The following is a 17,666-nucleotide window of genomic DNA, read 5'->3' as shown; positions in this document are numbered from 1 at the left end:
AGCAGGTGGTTTTCTAATCCTAGCCGTTCTGGAAGTCGGTCAAGCAGCTTGAGATCTACACCACATGAGGAACTGGAGAGGCTAGCAGGTAAGACTGCTGCACAGTGCAGTGTCAGACAGCCTCCTTCTGTATTCCTTCCTACTCATTCAATAAGAACATGGCAGATAAAGCTTTAGGAAAGTGAATTCTCTCACTGTTTAAACACTTGACATTCTTTTGGAGGCTCTTACAGTAAGCAGCTATATTTTTTTTAATAGATGTACTTGTCATGCTTCCTGACAACTTTCCAGCTGATCTTGGGCAAAGGGTATTAGGCAAAACTTTTTAGTGACGTGTTGAAGTTGGTTACCAGTGTATGTTCATCTTGAGACATTGAGTTGGTAAACTGATGTCGCAGTGCTCCTGGTTTTGCTGTTTCAGGTCTAGAGCAAGCCATTCTCTCCCCTGGCCAGAACTCTGGAAACTACTTTGCTCCCATTCCATTGGAAGACCACTCTGAAAACAAAGTGGACATCCTAGAAATGCTACAGAAAGCCAAAGTGGACTTAAAACCTCTTCTCTCAAGTCTTTCAGCCAACAAGGAAAAGCTTAGAGAGAGCAGTAAGTGCCTCTTCAGATATTGTTGAGTTCTTGTGATGCAGTATCTTAAGGCAAGAGGCTTGGTATTCTGGAAACCTCAACTGCGAAGTCCAGGAGTAGGAAGTATTGTAGGTTTACTTACACTACTGAAATCCAGTAATCAACAGATCTCAGTTGTGTCAAAAGCATCACTGACTCTTTTCATCCTGATCGCAGGATGACATCAGGATTCTATCAGGCCACTTTACTGGCCAGTAATAATCATAAGTTACAATTATGCAAATCTTGGATCTGAGTTTTCAGCTTTGTCTATGGCATTTCTGTAAGTTTTTAATACCAGAGGCTGGTAATGTCAGCTGTGAAACTATGCAGCATTTAAACTCTGGCTTTACCGAAAACTTGGTGTAAGTCATTCTTGCAAGCATCTTCAATGGATCATATTGTTCCATTAAGTATCAGTATCTAAAGAGATGAACAATGGCTTGAGGATGTCAGTTCTTTCAAGTGTATACTGTAAACTTGAACTTCTCAAGACTGTTGCTAGCACTTGAAGCATAGTGGTCTGTGCTCACTGTTCAGTGCATTAATTAGATAATTAACACAGAGCTACAACATAGGAACAAATTTGTCTTAGTTATGCTGCCTTGGCTAGAATCGTGGGATTCCAGGGAACTTGGTTAAATTCACTTTTGCTGGCATCAGCTGCTCTAAACAGAGTTTAGGGCTGACTTTAAAGTCAAGACCATCTCCAAGTTAGGGATTTGCATGTTTGGGACTGTAGCATGCATGAAGGGTACAAAATGCATGTGTTCTTTGAAATCTCAGAGTCTAATTCTGAATTGGTTTCTTTTTGGCAAGCAGCATGTACTGCCATGTAAACTGGACTGAACAAAAAGTAATGCTACTCTGATTTGTGTGAAGTAGCTAGGAAGGAAAGCATCCAAGCACTGCAAATAATCTTAAGCATCCAGTCTGGGAGCAGAGTGTTGGCTAACACGTGGAGAACTTTCTCTGAAGTTGACTTTAAACTACAAGTCTTTTCTGTGTTCTGCTTAGTTTGACTTTCCTCCTAAAAGCTTTTTAAACTTTGATCCTCACAAACCAAGAATGAAGCAACAAAAAATTGTGAGGGAGCTTCCATTCACTCAAAAGTACCTCATGTGGCTTCTGTATTCCCATAAAATGCTGTACAGTTCTTCAACTGTTTCAGGTCAATTTCTCTTCATCAACATCATGTTTTTTCTCATGTTCCATACTGCATGTCTGCATCATTGTTTCTTTTCTCCACTTTCTTGCCCAAACTTCCAGTAAATCTCATTTCTTTGGGCCAACATCTGCTACAGCAACCCATGGCATGCTCCTCTCTCTTCTTCCTCTTCTCTTAAGGTTTCATACCTTGTGGTGTGTGTGTAAGCTGGTCCATAAAGCATGTCTAGCCTTGATGTCAGGCACTGACAGATAGTTATATATGCATACACAGGAAAAAAGTACTAAGTAAGACTTGTACCTTATTCTGGTTATGCCAGTGAAATCTTTCTATAGAGGCTTAAATTTCTGAGCAAAAAATCTACTTCAAAATGTATACACACCAAACTGTGTAACTGAATCTCCAAAGTATGTAAATTTTCCAGGTATGTATTCTTTCTGCTTATAGCTTCAGGTAATTTCATGTTACTTACGCTGTGGCTGGAAGACCATCTGGTCTCCTGGAGTATGAGATAAATGGTACTTTCCTAATTGAAAAAGAACAAACTCGGTTGTCAAGATGAATAGTCTCTATTAAAAGCAGGTTAAGTTGTAAAATGTAGTAACAACATGTGTAGGATAAATGAAAGGTAGTGAGAACTTACCAGTTGAAACCAAAGCAGATTCCTGTGGAGTCTTACACGCCTATAGATACACATGCAATAGTCCTAATTTGGATATTAGAGTATCAATCTAAACACAGTTCAGACATAGTTTGACGGCTAGTATGAATATCAGACGTTAGGTTTCTGGCTGTTCGTTGTTTTCAGATAACTTGTGTTCAATACTTGCACAGGAATCATTAGCTCGCTTATAAACAGAGAACCATATCAGTATTTTTCTTGTATTTCTCAGCACATTCAGGAGTTGTGCTTTCAGTGGAAGAAGTTGAAGCTGGGCTAAAAGGCCTGAAAGTGGATCAGGAGGGAAAAATTGCTACTCCATTTATGGCTGAGCAAATGGAGGAAGCATTGAATGTCACTGGCTCCAGACAGATCAAGAAAGATGGAGATATGACTGCATTTAACAAACTAGTCAGCAGCATGAAGGCAAGTGGGACTCTACCTTCACAGCCCAAAGTCAATGTAAGTAGCAGCTGCCTGGGGGTTATGAACTGGAAACCCCTTGCATGACCTTTCTGATAACATGTGAGCCATGACTCCATACGGCAGCACGATATCAAATATAGGCTTATGTTTAGAATGTTGTTGCTTGGAGGGGGAAGTAAGGGAGGTGCTTTGGTTGTTTTTCCCTAGACAAAGTAATTAAAAGTGGGGCTTTTTTCAGTTCAGTGTTCACAGGGTTGATTTCACATTAAGGTTCTGAAAGTCCCAGAACTCTCATACTATGCAAAGTCTTAATTGCCACCTTGAAAGTGAACCAATGTGAATGTCTAATCCAGTTGATTAATATCTGGACTTGAAGACTATAAATACTTGTGCCCCAGAAAGGTCCTGTGTGATGAAAAGGCTGAACCTTCTACTATAGAGGACATATTGATTAGTGTCTGAGATTCTCATACACTTGAACTCATCTTGTGTGAACCTTATTAAATAGAAACTAATATATCTGTAGGAAAGGTACTGTCTAGATAACAGAAATCACCAGTCCACTCTTTATGGAAGGACTCATTAGTGTGAGTTTAGTGGTTGCCCTAGTGCTGCTATTACAAGGCATCTATTAAAATGGCTGTAGTATGGGTACAGCTAATGCTTACTTGAAGCTCAGATGTCTTACTTTAGTGGCTTCCCTTTTAACAAAGGTATGTCAGTGCACAATTCCAACTTGGATTTTAAAATTACTTGTACTGAGATAAAACTAAACTCAGTATTTGTTAGCTGGAAGATTAATATTAAACAATGGATGATTCTAAGCTCTATAGTGGAAGAGACTGTAGTATGAAATTTCATCCTGCTGCCAACTTCCTAAACAGCATGCTTGACCCAGAAGCTATCAATAACTATTTCTGGCACCATAAAATACTTTACAACAACAGAATAAGTCTAAAGCGTCTGTTTTTTCTGCCAAACTATGCCAAGGACTTTGAGCCTCATCCCACTTCACTAAAAGATAGTGAAGAATGTAAATTTGCCCTGTGAAGAATTTGCAGACTGATTTTGTGCTTAAATAGAGAATTTCATTTCTGGCTGTCCCTTTACATCAACATGTAATTTTTATGCATGTACGAATATCTTAAATAATTTCTTCAATACACAGATGTTTTTCAGTTTGTGCATAGTTTCAGTTGACCATTTTTCCCAATGCTTCATCTCCAGTTTATAGAGTTATATAAATTGATATATCTTATTCAGATAAGTCACATTGAATTACCTGTATGCAGTCTAGCACTAGACATCTTCTTAGGGAAGACTGTGAGCCAGCTCAGCTCTTAACTTCGGTGGAATTTTATTTGTCTGATGTGTAAACTATGGTTCTTACACATCAGGTGAAACTATTTCTGTCATTGAGACAAATGTGGATTGTCTCTTAAATGAGTTTTATGCCTGCTGTTTCTACAGCTAATTTACACTGTTTTCATTTTTGTAGCAGAGCCTGGAGAGCCACTTAATGTCACCTCCAGAGATGCCAGGCCAGCCTCTATCAAAGAATATTCTGCAGGTACTTCTTACTGGGGGAAGGGAGGGGTAGGAGGGACTTCTTAAAAGCATATCCCCAATGGGAAAACAAAAATTATTTGAAAATAAGATATTTAAGGCAATTATGGGATTGTTAATCAGACATGATACTATAGAGAAGAGAGAGAACTAGTCACTAGTTCATTTTACATTTAGAAATCTATATTGTCTTGCTATTTCCCATGATCACAACTTAAAGATGAAAAACCTGGCTAAGTGCCGAATTCTAAGGGCAATCCAGAACTGATGTATCTAGTTGCACAAGTCCACCTTATCTCTTTAGCTTGCTATAAATAGTGTAGCTTGTAGTGCAGTAAAATGAGCTTGTTTGTATAAATTGATCATATTTCTGAAGGTTTTTTTCATTACTTAGGAACTTCTTGGTCCGCCTATTACCAGACCTGCTTCATCAAATGTCTTAAGTGGCCTGATAGGTGGTTTGGAGCCTGCAGCCTCTTTACTGACACAAAGAGCACCTTCTCCCCCCATTCCGCCTGTGTTTCCAGCTCGAGCTGCTTCTGCAGATTACCTGCGCCATAGAATATCTTCACCCATTGGTGAGACTGCCTGCAAAACCATTTTTTATTTTAAATTACTTGAGTTTGTTTTAAAGAACGTTTTATAGAAAAATAAACTTCAAGACACCTTTTCCCTTAATAGTCTCTGTTAAATTAATGTTAAATTAATCTCCAAAAAATCTAAGTGTCTGACACATCAGCTAGACCTCATGGTAAATCCTGGTGTGGAGTGATGTGCTCAGCTACTGTATAAGAATCCAATTTATCAGGGACTACTTGGCCTCTTGTACTACAAAATGCTACCAAGTAGCCTCCCTGTCGCTCTCCAGCTCAGTGACAAGGAAGAGACTTAGCTCTGTGTAGACTTAAGGGATGAGCTGAGGGTCTTCACAGGGAATCCTTAGTTCCGTGTAGAATTGTTCAAGTCAAGGATGTATATTGTATATACTGAAATGAACTGTTAGTCCTTTAAAATACAACTGTTGACTGTTCTTTAGGTTTTGGACAAGGTTCTCAGCAGTTGCTTGGTGATCCATTTCCAGGTGTAAGGAAGCCCATGAGCCCAGTTGCTGCACAGGTTAGATTAAATGCTTTTTGCTTAACGTGTATTTTTTTTATATTATGTGGTCTAGAACTAACTTGTGGAAACACGTATCTGCTACCTTCAGACATTTATGCTTCATAAAGTTTACTCTGTGTGAGGATGTGAAGTGTAATTTATATTAAATGCTTTTTGCTTAACGTGTATTTTTTATATTGTGTGGTCTAGAACTAACTTGTGGAAACACATACCTGCTACCTTCAGACATTTATGCTTCATCAAGTTTACTCTGTGTGAGGATGCGAAGTCTAATTTAGTAGAGTCTCAACCTCATTGCAATTGGATCCATCTTGGGGTACTTCAAGTACGAATTTTTTCTGAAACTACTGTTGTCTGTCAAAAAGACAGATGGCTGTTGGTGGGCAGACACTTTGTGAAGACATTAGTAGCTATAGCAGTAAATATTAAGTATCTCAGAAAATCCCAACCAAATACAAGCTTTGATTTGTGGTTTTTGCATCTAATGCAGATGAGTCCCTTGGAAATACAGCAAGCTGCGTTAGAGGGGCTAGCGCTACCACATGACTTAGCCATACAGGCAGCAAACTTCTATCAGCACGGCTTTGGTAAACCACAAATGGACAAAAACAGAGATGGCTACAGAAACAGGTGAGTAGCTGACTGTAAAATTCAAGGGTACACTGTTAAGCTGAGTTTTTTAAATGTATTTTTTTTCACTAGTCATTAATACTAATGACCCTGTAAAATTCAAGGGTACACTGTTAAGCTGATTTTTTTTAAATGTATTTTTTTCACTAGTCATTAATACTAATGACACAAGCTGGTATTGGTTCTTGGCAGTCCTGCCTTCCATTCTGTGCCAAAGGTAGAGCTGCTTCTTACTAACTTCCTGTCTGTTAACAGGCAGCAGCGAGTGACTAAATCACCTGCGCCAGGACACAGAGGGAATGCATCTTCTCCAGCTCCTACGGTGTCCATTACTAGCATGGTCAGTACATAATGTGTAATGATTGTAGGAAAAGCTGTGTAAGTGTCTGCAGTAGCTAGGTTATAGCAACTGTAATCAATGGGAGAAAGTGAGGCTATAGAGGAAATAATGATATTCGTAAGTCCAACCAGTTCTTCTCAGCCTGGACTTGTATTTGGGATTGTGTCCTTCCACCTTTATGTCCTTTCTTAGCAGAAAGGAATGAGAAGTCCTGTTGGCTACTGACAGCCCCTTTGGTAGGGTATGAACCTGGTTCCTTGATGCCTTCTCAGCGCCCCGCAGGATTTTGGGGGACCCCCTGAATGCCCTTAAGGTGCTGCATTAACTCCTGTTTCTGCCCATGGCAGGAAGGTTGGACTAGATGATCTTTAATGTCCCTTGCAACCTGGACCATTCTATACTCATGTTATATCAGTGGCCACATAATACAAGTATGAATTACACTTCATACTTAACTGAACATCTTCACTTTGGAAGATGCCCTTTTTTGACCTCTATCTTATCTAAAACCAAAGAAACACTATTAATAGTTTCAGACCACCAGGTCAAGGTAATAAAGGAAGATATAAATGAAAACTCAGGCCTTCATATTTTGGTACTTCAGTTTTCTGAAGACAAATGCTGAAAGCCATTAGCTGCTTTAGAAAGCACAATAAGTCAGATACTTGCACCTTGGGACTAACAAACTGTGAGCTGCTGAATCAAACAAGTACTTTTGTTTATAGACCGAATGAGTGGCTTCCACAAACGCTATGTAACTTTGAATGGGAGAAAATACAAATGAGGCAATAGTTTTCTGGAGATCCATCAGCTCCTGAGTTAATGCTGGTAAGGCAGCTCTGTAGGAACTCCTGTTGAGCTGCTGTTCTGAACCAAGAGCAATGAGGAAACAGGTGTAATTTAAAATACAGCTAATCTATTTTGTCTCAAGCCTGTTGAGGTACATTTAACTTTAACAACATCTGCTGATTTTAATAAAGGTATTGGACTTCTGCAAAAGCTAGAGATGTGCTTAAGCTATAAAATAAAGCTATAAAGCAAGGTGAAGTAAAATCATGGGCACACTGGCTGATTCAAAAGAGCTTTAAATGGAAAAGATGTGCTGGAATTGGTGTCCACCCACAACTAAGAATGTGTGGCCTAAATAATGAGCACTGAGTAAGGTGTTGCTTCTTACTGTGTTCTTTACAGCTGTCTCCTTCCTTTACACCTACCTCAGTGATTCGCAAGATGTATGAGAGCAAGGAGAAAAGCAAAGAGGAGCCAGTTTCTGGGAAAATGAAAGTCAGTGATGGTAAAGATGAAAATCAGAGGCCAAATGAAGGTATTATAATAGCTTTAAAATAACACGCACAAATGAGATTTGGAATAGAATCAAAGAGCTTCTGCATGTAATATGCCCAGGCTAACTCTAGACATTACTGGTTTGTGCAGATGAGGAGGGTGTAGAAATGAGCCTATAACGAGAGGAAGGGTTAGAGCTATGGCCAGGATGCACTTCTAAATGCAGTTTTGGGTTGAAATTATTTTTTTTCCTCATCTGTCAGTTTGTGAGCAATAGTGACACCTAAGAGGCCCAGACCAAAACTGTTTCTTTGCAACTGTTCTTGATGAACAAGTATGTTAACAACAATGCTTCCATCTATCTCTACACCAGTAATTGAATACAGCAACTTTGTAGTCCTGCTGAGACCAATTAAGCTGACCTGAGACCAATTAAGCTGATGTGTAGCATATCAAGGAAGCATTTTGTCACCCTGGTGCAGGTGGCTATCAAAAGGAAATGCTTGATACTGATTGCCTGCCCCAGTAAGACTAATGTTCCTCATTGCCATGGTGCACTTCAGTACTGGCAACTACAGAGGTAGCTTGCAGACCCTGTTACACAGCTGACTTTTTTCCTTTTAGTACTCCAGCTGTTACTGCTATCTCAACTGATAGGACAAGATTCTAAGATATTTTAGGTCTTGTCTAACTGATTTATATGGTCTGTGGAAGCGGGTTCTTGAGATGCTTCAGCGTTCCAAATCCTGATAAGATGCCCAGTATAGAAGGCTGCTGCTAACCCCTAGACACATCTAAACCGAATAACCACTTTGGGTTAGATTTCTGGCACACCTTGTCTAGGGGGAGGATCCCTTGTAACTCCTGTTGCCTTTGAGACTGACCCATCTATGCTGCCAGTTCAAAATCTCTAAGAAAGAAGAAAAATTAGAATTAAAGGTAGAGGTACTGCTGATTCTGACCCAATTTAAGCTTGCTGTCAAGGCATTTCTGTGGAACGTATTCCTTCTCATTGCTGTTTTGAAATAATTTGGCCAAAAGCATCCAGGAAAGACAAATGATTACTGTTAAATACATAGGACTGAAGTTCAGCTAGTCCTGGAATCTAGCTATCAAATCCAGTCATTTTGCTTTAATCTTCATTAGGTGTAATCTTTAGCTGTGGACTGTAATAGTTGTATTCAATTCTAGCTACAGATAACCTACTCTCTAGTTCTGTGGAGAATGCAGATCAAGAAACTTTGCCCACCTTAGGTACCAAACTCCCTGCACTGCAGCGCTCTGCGTGTTCCACACCACTTACCCAAGCAAATCGTTGCACCAAAGAGCAAGACTACAGGCCTAAATCGACTGGTAGAAAGACTCCTACAATGGCCTCCCCGGTACCAGGAGGCCCTTTTCTTCGTCCTGTTCATCAAGTACCCCTTGTTCCCCATGTACCAATTGTGCGACCTGCTCATCAACTGCATCCAGGATTGGTCCAGAGAATGCTGGCACAGGGGGTTCATCCACAACACCTTCCTCTACTGCAAGCAGGTAATCCATAGGTTTTTTTCTTTCTTAAGTTAATGCATGTTCTCTGTAAGACTGACTTTGTGTTAGGGACAGCACAAACTGATTCTCATTACTGGTAATGTTTATTACATCAAAACTTAACTTTAAAACCAGGCAATAATTTCCATCCCATCTAAATACATAAACATTTGATTTGCTTTAAGTTCCTCATGCCTATTAGGTAAGAAGCTCCCTCACTCTTATTCAACAGGTATGCTTCCTCCTGGAGTGGACCTGTCCCACTTACAGGGAATATCTGCTCCCATCCTTGGCCAGCCTTTTTATCCACTACCAACAGGGAGCCATCACATCTTAAATCCACGCTCTGGGACACCTTTGCAGCTAGCGATGATGCAACAGCAACTACAACGATCAGGTAGGCTGAAACATAAAACAAGAGCTTGAGTTCTTGAACACTGACAGCCAGAAAAATGTCCAAGTGAAGTGTTCAGTTTCAAGATAAATGTTGTTGACAGATCTGCCTCTTGCAGCATGTGTGCAGTCTTTCCTTCCTTGCTTGGTGAGAGGCCACCCACCTCTCTCAAATAAAATACTGTCTGATGCTGGTCTTCCTGTTAAAACTTCCATGATACTGTGTCCAGAACTGGCAGTGCCAGGCAGTTTATGGGAGTACTAACAAAGGAATAAACATGTGGGGCCTGGATTTGCCAGGGCTAATAAGATGAGTAAAAGGCACATTCCATTCACATGCCTTATCCAACTATTGCTGTAGGGCAGATCTCGGTGTCAGGTGAATGTATTACTCCCACCTCTAATAGCTTTACATTTCACAGGCACTGGAGCACAGGGATCACCCGCTGGTGCACAGACCCCTCAAAACGTGCTGCCTCGGACTGGATTATCTCACGGGCACACACAGCTTGACCATCGCCCCAGCCAGAGGAGTGGCTCTCCCATTGGCCTTGCAAAATGGTTTGGTTCAGATGTCTTGCAGCAGCCTCTCCCTTCCATGCCATCCAAAGTCATCAGTGTAGATGAACTGGAATACCGGCAGTGAACAGTGACCACTGGGTGGGACACTTGTGATTCTTTAGACTGGATAAAAATGTCCATAGTCAGGATTTCACCTCTGGGTTTTTTTGGGGGGGCTTTTATTTTTAGCACTCTGTGCAAAATTTCTTTTTGAGAGACTAAAGCACATGGCACCTGTCCTGGTCTCATGTCTGCATCAAGACTAAAGGATCCATTATGGCTTGAATAGTGAAGCCTGAAGAAATTTAGATGCAAGACAAAGCCAGTTTAATCCTGGAAGTGTCTATTTTTTTGTTTTGGTTTTGTAAGATATGTGAATGAAGTGCTGATATTCTCTAGTGTAGAGGTAGCAGCTATGGTTTCCTCCTGCAGAAAACTACATGTATAGACTCTTGTGTACAGACTTCTGTATAAACAATCTTTTGTATATATACACATAGAATAGCCTTTTTGAATCTATACAGCTGTACATAAAAGTAGCTGATAGCAGTTGAGCTTTAGTTGTGCCTATGGTTTAGATCTTTCTCCATTGTATGTGTGGGACTTTCTTTAATCTTAAAGTTGCATATCCTAAGTGTGAGTGAACAGGATAAAGTTGCTTTGCCTTTTCTTGCTGCTCATCTCCTCTAGGTCTCCCTCTCACGTTGTTCTGTCACGTACTGTGCACTCAATGTAGCCAAAGTGTCAAAGTAAAAAGCCCATGTCTTGCTGTCTGTGAAACAAAGGTCTGACTCCTTGTGCGTATGACTCTTGCCATCAAATGAGAGAACTGTTTAGTCTTTGAACAGCCTTGAGGATGGGACCTGGTACAGTAAGGTTATAGCCAGATCTTCAGTTTGCTATAAGCAAAGAGGCTGCAGGTACCTACTGGTTATAGCTCTTTCAAGGGGGCTGGTGCTGGTCCTTGTTTAGCTGCAGTACTTCCCTTGTTTTAATCTTCCAAACCAGTTACTAAAGGTCATCAAAATGGAGCCTTTAAATCCTCACCCTTTAACTCCTCAGTTGTAGCTGTGGTATGTTCTGTGCTCCCTTCAGTTCTGTTTATAGAAGGGAGTCCCAAGAACTGTCCTACATCTAGTGTGCATCTACTGATGCAATTACTGTGAAACTTGCCTTTGGAGTCTTGTTCTGTGGCTTGAAAGGGGGAGGATGGGATAGTTTTGTGATCTTACTGTTATATTTGGTTTTAAAATACTATGTTCCTTTTAAGCCTGTTTCACTTTCCTGAACAGTTAAGTGTTCTCTTCCATCCTTCTACTGCATGGTTCCTCACTTCACTTTCTCACTTGTGTTGAGTCTAGTACTGCTGTCATGTCCTCTACCTAGCTTAGGCCATTGTGCTTTTAAAAAAGGTGAAAGCAAAACCAGGATTCTCACGGAGTTGCTCTTTCTTAGGTCTCACTGAATCCAAAACCAGCAGCAGGAAAAAAAAATCACTTGACTGTATTATAACGATTGCCAGCATGCTGTGGTGGGTTTGTTTCAGTCCAGCAGAGACAACGTTGTACAGAAATAGCAGGCTGAAGTCTCCAATGTGGAATCTGTTGGGGGTCACCCATACTTCTAGTGGTTGTTCCTAAATCAATCTGTGTAAAACATGCAATCACCAGCTTGTCCTTGTAAGATTGTTTTCATACTTTTTTAACTTGACACTTTCCCAGTAACATTCTGTAAATAAAGTTGATTCTACCAGCTGCCTGTATCAACTGCTCTTGAACTGAACTGTAATGTAATGTTGGTGAATTGATGTATTTTAGCATTGTTCTTGTGTGTAAGCTAAACCCATAGTTTAAGGTGAATCAGCAGAAAATTTCAACTCCAGGTTAGTTTATGTTCCATGTAGGGGAGAGGAAGAGTCTGCACTGAAGGTAACTGGCCTCACAAGAAATGCAATGCACTTGCTGCATTTAAATGTTTTTGCACAGCTATGGTTGAGTGCAAGGAATAAGAGTCCAGTGTACAAGAACTTATAAAAGTAACCAGCTCTAAGGAAATGGTGAATGACAGTCACTGTTGATAGCTTCTGCTCTGCCCCCCTCCAACCCCAGCACATCTGCAGTAGCTGAGTTCACTTGTGTAGGACTCTTAAGCTCAGGAAAAAAACACTGTGGAAAATGCTTGGAGTAGAATCAAGGCTGAATGCTTTCTTACCACTGCTGCAGGGACTTAGTGCTTGAGTGGGTGTTTGAAATCACCATACTTTTCTTTTTGTATCTGTAATAATAACATGAGAGGAAGAGTTTTTGTTACATTTAAGTAAACACCCCTACTTTTTGTATGAGAGTGAACGCTAGAGGCTAATGCATTTGGTAAGGATTTTGCTCATTCTTAAATTTCTCCTGCTTAAAGAAGTCTTCAAATATAGCAGTTTCCAGTTGCTAACAGAGTAAAACAGAAGCATCTAGTTTACTTTCACTAGTATAAACAACTGAAAGTGAGTGCTTGTGAGCAGAACCTACCCTCTTTTCCTCAGCTGCAGGACTATTAATAGCCTTGAAGTATCCAGACAAGAACATTTCAGATGAAGGCACTGGGAGCAAGAACTGTCCTCCAGCGCTCTTTTGTAAGATAAGGTTCTCCATCCTCTGCTTCTCATGTTTTGTTCCAAAGTTCAAAATAATTCCTGATGGTGTGATTTTTTTTCCAATTTGGAAAGACGTGTACATGCAGCAGAAAATCATCCCAGGCACCAAAGTTTTCTTTAAGATTTTGCCCTTGCGAAACTCACTTAATATGGATTTTTAATCTGTAAGTTCTGCCAGAATGGGTCACTGCAGTATAAGTTGGCCAGAAACATCAGTTTTTACCATGCAGTAAGGTACTAGCACATAAAAACAACAGGTTTGATCGAAATGGCCTGCTCCTTCCCACGTACAACTAATGACAAACTTCAGGCAGTGCAAGAGGAACTTTATTTCTTCACAATCTGAATAACATCCTCATCTTCAAGAGTATGGTCTTTACCAACTTTCTGAGGGTTGTGTTTAACAGATGAACCCCAGACCAGTGCACTGAAAGGAGAAGAAAAGTCAATTTAAAAGTCATACAAGTATAACGTGCAAACAGCAGAAGAGCAGCTATTTCTGTTACAAAGCTAATACAGAAAGCAATGCTGAAGGGCTATTTTTATTCTCTTGCAAGTACCTGGATGAGTGGTCTGTGAACCACAGTACAAGCAGATCAAAACAACCTATGAAGTCATCCAAAATACTTGGGCATACAGAACAATGGTCTGTAATTCTGCATCTAGTGCTACTTTCAAATACAAAGAAAAACATTTCCCTGTAGAGGAAATTTATCCAGGAAAAAGCATAGGAACATCAAATACAGTAATGTAAGTACTGGATTTAGTTGTCAGAGGGTGATCTATTCCATTCAACGTAAAAAAAAACCAAACATCCTGTTTTTCCTTCTAGTTTAAAAAATACAACAAGGCAGATTACTTTCTATTCTCTATAAATTCTTTTACAATAATACTTACTATTTAAAGTCTTTAATGAGATTTTTGTGGATCTTCATGCAAAAATCTTCCACTGTGGTCTTGCAGTAAGGTAGTACCACAGGAGAGGTGTAGTCTGGGAGCTGCCCTTTAGGTTTGGTGTAGCTGTAATACAGATGGGAACAGTCAGTACCAAAACCTCCTTACCTCTTTCAACCCATCATGAAGTTTCATCAGTTATTTGCACTGTCATCCTAGGTGCTTGTGCCAAGCTCTGCTAGTTCAGTGGTGACAATGGACATTCTGTAAATCACTTGGTGTTCTGAAGCTGAAAAAGCTGCTGGGTGGCTAAGGGCTGCTGCAGGTTCTCCCCTGTTAACTGCAAAGGTTTATTCCTAGTGAACTTTCTGTAGTTGCTTAAAAGAAGATGCAACAGGAGCAGCTGATGGAAAAGAACATCTGCAGTATGATGGTTCTGACTTGTGATTTTTTTTCCTGTGAAAAACTCAACATACATTAGGAAAAAACTTGAACAAGTCTATAGCCCAGATACTTAGACATACTAAATCCCTTTTTACAATAGATTTTACATTGTCACAAGAAGATAGATACAAGTTTAAAGGACAATTACTGTCTTATGAGTATTAATAGCTTCATTCATAAATTCTTCCAAAGAAATGCATCAGAACTATGAGGTACACCTGCAATACTATATAGTAAAATTACCTGAAATGCTAGAACAACAACTAAATTCAATTCTGTTAAGAGAGCTGAATGCATGACAGACTGAAAAGAGGACTACCTCTGAAATTCACAACTTTGCACTTAGTTTGCCTAGCATTCCATGGGTTTTGGAAATTTTTTAATATGTACTTTGGCCTTAGTTTCATAAGGTTCTCATTTAATTCCCCTGCAAGTTCAAAACGTAGCACTTGCAACTCTTAAGAAACTCCATCCATCACACAATTTCCAATTTCTAGATTAAACATACTTCAGGGACAAAGGCATCATCAGTTGAAAGCCAGTGTTCCAAGCTAGCAGACAACCATTATAAAAGAATCATCATTCATCCATTCTTGAGACATTCAGTCTCAGCCTTACACTTAACTCCACAGAAGGCAGCAACTGGGACTCACATTCGTACTAGCTTCAAGTAGTCCCAAATCTTCTCCAGCAGATCATCAAAGTTCCAGCGATGATGAGCAGATATCGGAACACAGTGGGGTACTTTGTAAATAATATCTAGTTCTTCAATGGAAATTTGGTCAATTTTATTTAGGACGTAAATGCATGGGATGTAAACCCTGCAAAGAGAAGGAAACCCCATTAAAGCAGCCAAGCAGTGACCTTCACTGGAAAGAAAAAACTCTTTTTAAAAGGATATCCCGTGCTGATACCTCCCATGCTAGCTTAGCTTCTGTGGGAAGCAAGCCTGAGAGACAGTTCTTTTCTCTGTCATGCAAACTGCAGGTATGCCAAAGCCAGGGTCCCAACAGTACCTGTTTCCTTCAACAACGTCAATCAGGTCATCAGCAGTGGCGTCACTGCGCAGTGTGACATCAGCGTTGTGAATTTTGTACTCTGCTAAGATGCTCTTCACAGTTTCGGTATCCAGCTCACTCTGAGGACACTGAACGTAGACACAGTATTAAGGAATGGAAGAGTTTACAGTCAAACCAAGTATTACAATTAATAACGCTGTCACCTAGCGATCACTGCATATAGATTACTAGAAATAACAGCTGCATTGTAAGTTATTTGATTTGACTTGGATTTTACCGTAGTTAGCCTCAGGAGAGGGAAAAATTATTTAAATCATCACAGTGTTATTTATATTAATGCCCCACTGATAGCTGCAATCAGACATTTCACAAGTAATGTTTCCTGTCAATCTGGGACCAGTTGCAAAAGAAACCCATGTATCTACTAGCTCAGTGCACAGACAACTACACGTTAGGGACCTAGATCCCAGAGCAGAGTTCTGATTTTTGGTATCTCTGGTTATTTCTATGCTTTTAAAGATTCAGTGGTAAATAGGAAATGAGGAACAGTCCAGCTTGCAAGGTCTGCAACTCTGAGCAATGTTCTCCAGAAGAATGCTGTAGCTAGCAAGCAAAAGCCAGTTTTTAACAGTCTCCTTTGGGCCTCAGAACTTGTTATTGTTGGAAAGCGAAGAAGCCTCTGATTTGGGAGTGGGGAGGTGGTCAGGCTCCTAGGACAGGTATGGATGCCCTCCAAGAAAGGTAACTGACTACAGCACAGTACAGCAGTTCAGCTTCTGAAGAAGTCACAGCACTGGAATGGTCCTAGGCACACCATTAACTGCAAGTGACTCTTTCTTCAGGTGTTTGGGGTTTTTCTGGTTAAAGAAGACTTCCAACTTACTGTGGCTGTAAGGTTAATGCCTCCTTTATCCTTTTTTTTAAAGCCGATATTGGGGGGCTTACTATTCAGACGAATTCCAAATCCCTCCAGTTCATTCTCAATTATTTTCTTGTGACCAAGGGGTTTCAGCACATCCAGAACAATCAGAATGAGATTACAGGTTCGGGCAACTAAGAATCAGAAAAAGGAAAGTAATCTCTCAAAAAAGTAAGCTCACACAATCTGAGACAAAACACCACAAAACATGGCTCAGTGGACTGATGACAATATTAAACCCCTGAAGGTCAGTACAGTGCTTACTATAAATTCCAACAGAAGACTAAAGTTGGTAGTGCTGGCCAAGCACCAGTGACAGATCCTTACATGTTAAAAGAATCATAGAGGCTGGATCCTGTCTACAGCCAGAGCCCAGAATGATGACAGTAAGCTAGGTAAAGAAATTAAGACTTCAGCCTTGTTTAATACGGGATCAAACCTGCCTTCACTATTGGTAATATACTTTCATTGCAGCATCGACGCAGAGAATGACCTCAGCAAATGCATAACCAGAACAGAAAACAGAACAAAATGAAAACTGCTACTGCTTCACAGCAGACAGCTCAATTCCAGCATACAATTCAGCCTTTTAAAGACATTCAAAACGGTTATTCAACCCTTTATTCTCATATGCTGTACTACCTGAACCAGTGACAGGATGCTGCCTTCATTCTAACATACCTGCAATGACTTGTCGTCCTCTGCCTTTACCATCCTTGGCACCTTCAATAATTCCTGGGAGATCGAGTAGCTATTTGTTCAGAGGAAAGAAAGTAACTCATGAGAAAAATATTTCTCTTCATGGACAAAATAAAGCCTATTTTCAGCTTTCTCCTAAACCAGCTGACTCTACTGCAAATCTGAACAGAATACGGCAAAACTGCTTCCCCTTTGATTCTTACAAATTGTATTATCCCATGTGCCCTACTGGTAGAATGGAACAGATCATCCCATAGGGAGTATGAGAACTACCCCAGGAACTTGTCCTCAGAGCAAAGTGAAAAGCAGGGTAAACTCTGTACCTCATGGAAACATTTCCAATGTATTCTCAAGCACTTCTACATGTCACTTCTAACCTGTTAATGTCAGGCTAGACCATTCAGCCATAGCACCACTGCATCTACATACACTGTCTTATCCTCTCAGACAGAAAAACATCTCACCTGTATCTTTGCTCCTTTGTATCTAATGACTCCAGGCACGGTAGTAAGTGTAGTGAATTCATACGCTGCCACTTCAGAGTATACACCAGCAAGATTACTTAGAAGAGTAGATTTCCCCACTGATGGAAAACCCACAAACCCAATTCGGGCATCACCTGTCTTTGCAACATCAAAACCTGCAAATAAGGAGCAAAAAGATTTGTTCAAAGATCGACATTTTCTGTCTTCTAAGGTTCTGGTCAGAAGTCCTGCTGTTACTTTTAAAACTGCCAGAGTGAAAGCC

General features: G+C 40.3%; 2 protein-coding genes across 2 annotated transcripts in view; one reads left to right on the top strand and one right to left on the bottom strand.

Annotated features, from left to right (window-relative positions):
- Nucleotides 1–10,873, top strand: part of EIF4ENIF1 (eukaryotic translation initiation factor 4E nuclear import factor 1) — a gene marked incomplete at its 5' end in the record, with an annotated part of 15,975 nt that extends 5,102 nt beyond the window's left edge. Inside the window, 12 exons of the mRNA XM_010191312.1 lie at nt 1–88; nt 422–601; nt 2,681–2,910; nt 4,373–4,444; nt 4,835–5,018; nt 5,477–5,556; nt 6,050–6,189; nt 6,445–6,529; nt 7,721–7,853; nt 9,068–9,349; nt 9,579–9,743; nt 10,162–10,873. The exon at nt 1–88 is cut by the window's left edge and continues 39 nt beyond it. Coding sequence (XP_010189614.1) covers nt 1–88; nt 422–601; nt 2,681–2,910; nt 4,373–4,444; nt 4,835–5,018; nt 5,477–5,556; nt 6,050–6,189; nt 6,445–6,529; nt 7,721–7,853; nt 9,068–9,349; nt 9,579–9,743; nt 10,162–10,385 — 1,863 coding nt within the window. The remainder of the gene's footprint in view (nt 89–421; nt 602–2,680; nt 2,911–4,372; nt 4,445–4,834; nt 5,019–5,476; nt 5,557–6,049; nt 6,190–6,444; nt 6,530–7,720; nt 7,854–9,067; nt 9,350–9,578; nt 9,744–10,161) is intronic.
- Nucleotides 10,874–13,258: 2,385 nt separating this feature from the next.
- Nucleotides 13,259–17,666, bottom strand: part of DRG1 (developmentally regulated GTP binding protein 1) — a gene marked incomplete at its 5' end in the record, with an annotated part of 5,057 nt that continues 649 nt past the window's right edge. Inside the window, 7 exons of the mRNA XM_010191311.1 lie at nt 13,259–13,371; nt 13,842–13,964; nt 14,936–15,103; nt 15,299–15,429; nt 16,185–16,354; nt 16,902–16,971; nt 17,384–17,559. Of these exons, the coding sequence (XP_010189613.1) occupies nt 13,272–13,371; nt 13,842–13,964; nt 14,936–15,103; nt 15,299–15,429; nt 16,185–16,354; nt 16,902–16,971; nt 17,384–17,559 (938 nt within the window). The remainder of the gene's footprint in view (nt 13,372–13,841; nt 13,965–14,935; nt 15,104–15,298; nt 15,430–16,184; nt 16,355–16,901; nt 16,972–17,383; nt 17,560–17,666) is intronic.

This window comes from Mesitornis unicolor, unplaced genomic scaffold (genome assembly GCF_000695765.1).
Source record: "Mesitornis unicolor isolate BGI_N332 unplaced genomic scaffold, ASM69576v1 scaffold8549, whole genome shotgun sequence".
In the NCBI taxonomy this organism is placed as follows: domain Eukaryota; kingdom Metazoa; phylum Chordata; class Aves; order Mesitornithiformes; family Mesitornithidae; genus Mesitornis; species Mesitornis unicolor.
Note: the sequence above shows the minus strand (reverse complement) of the source record. Positions and strands in the feature narration are given on the sequence as shown.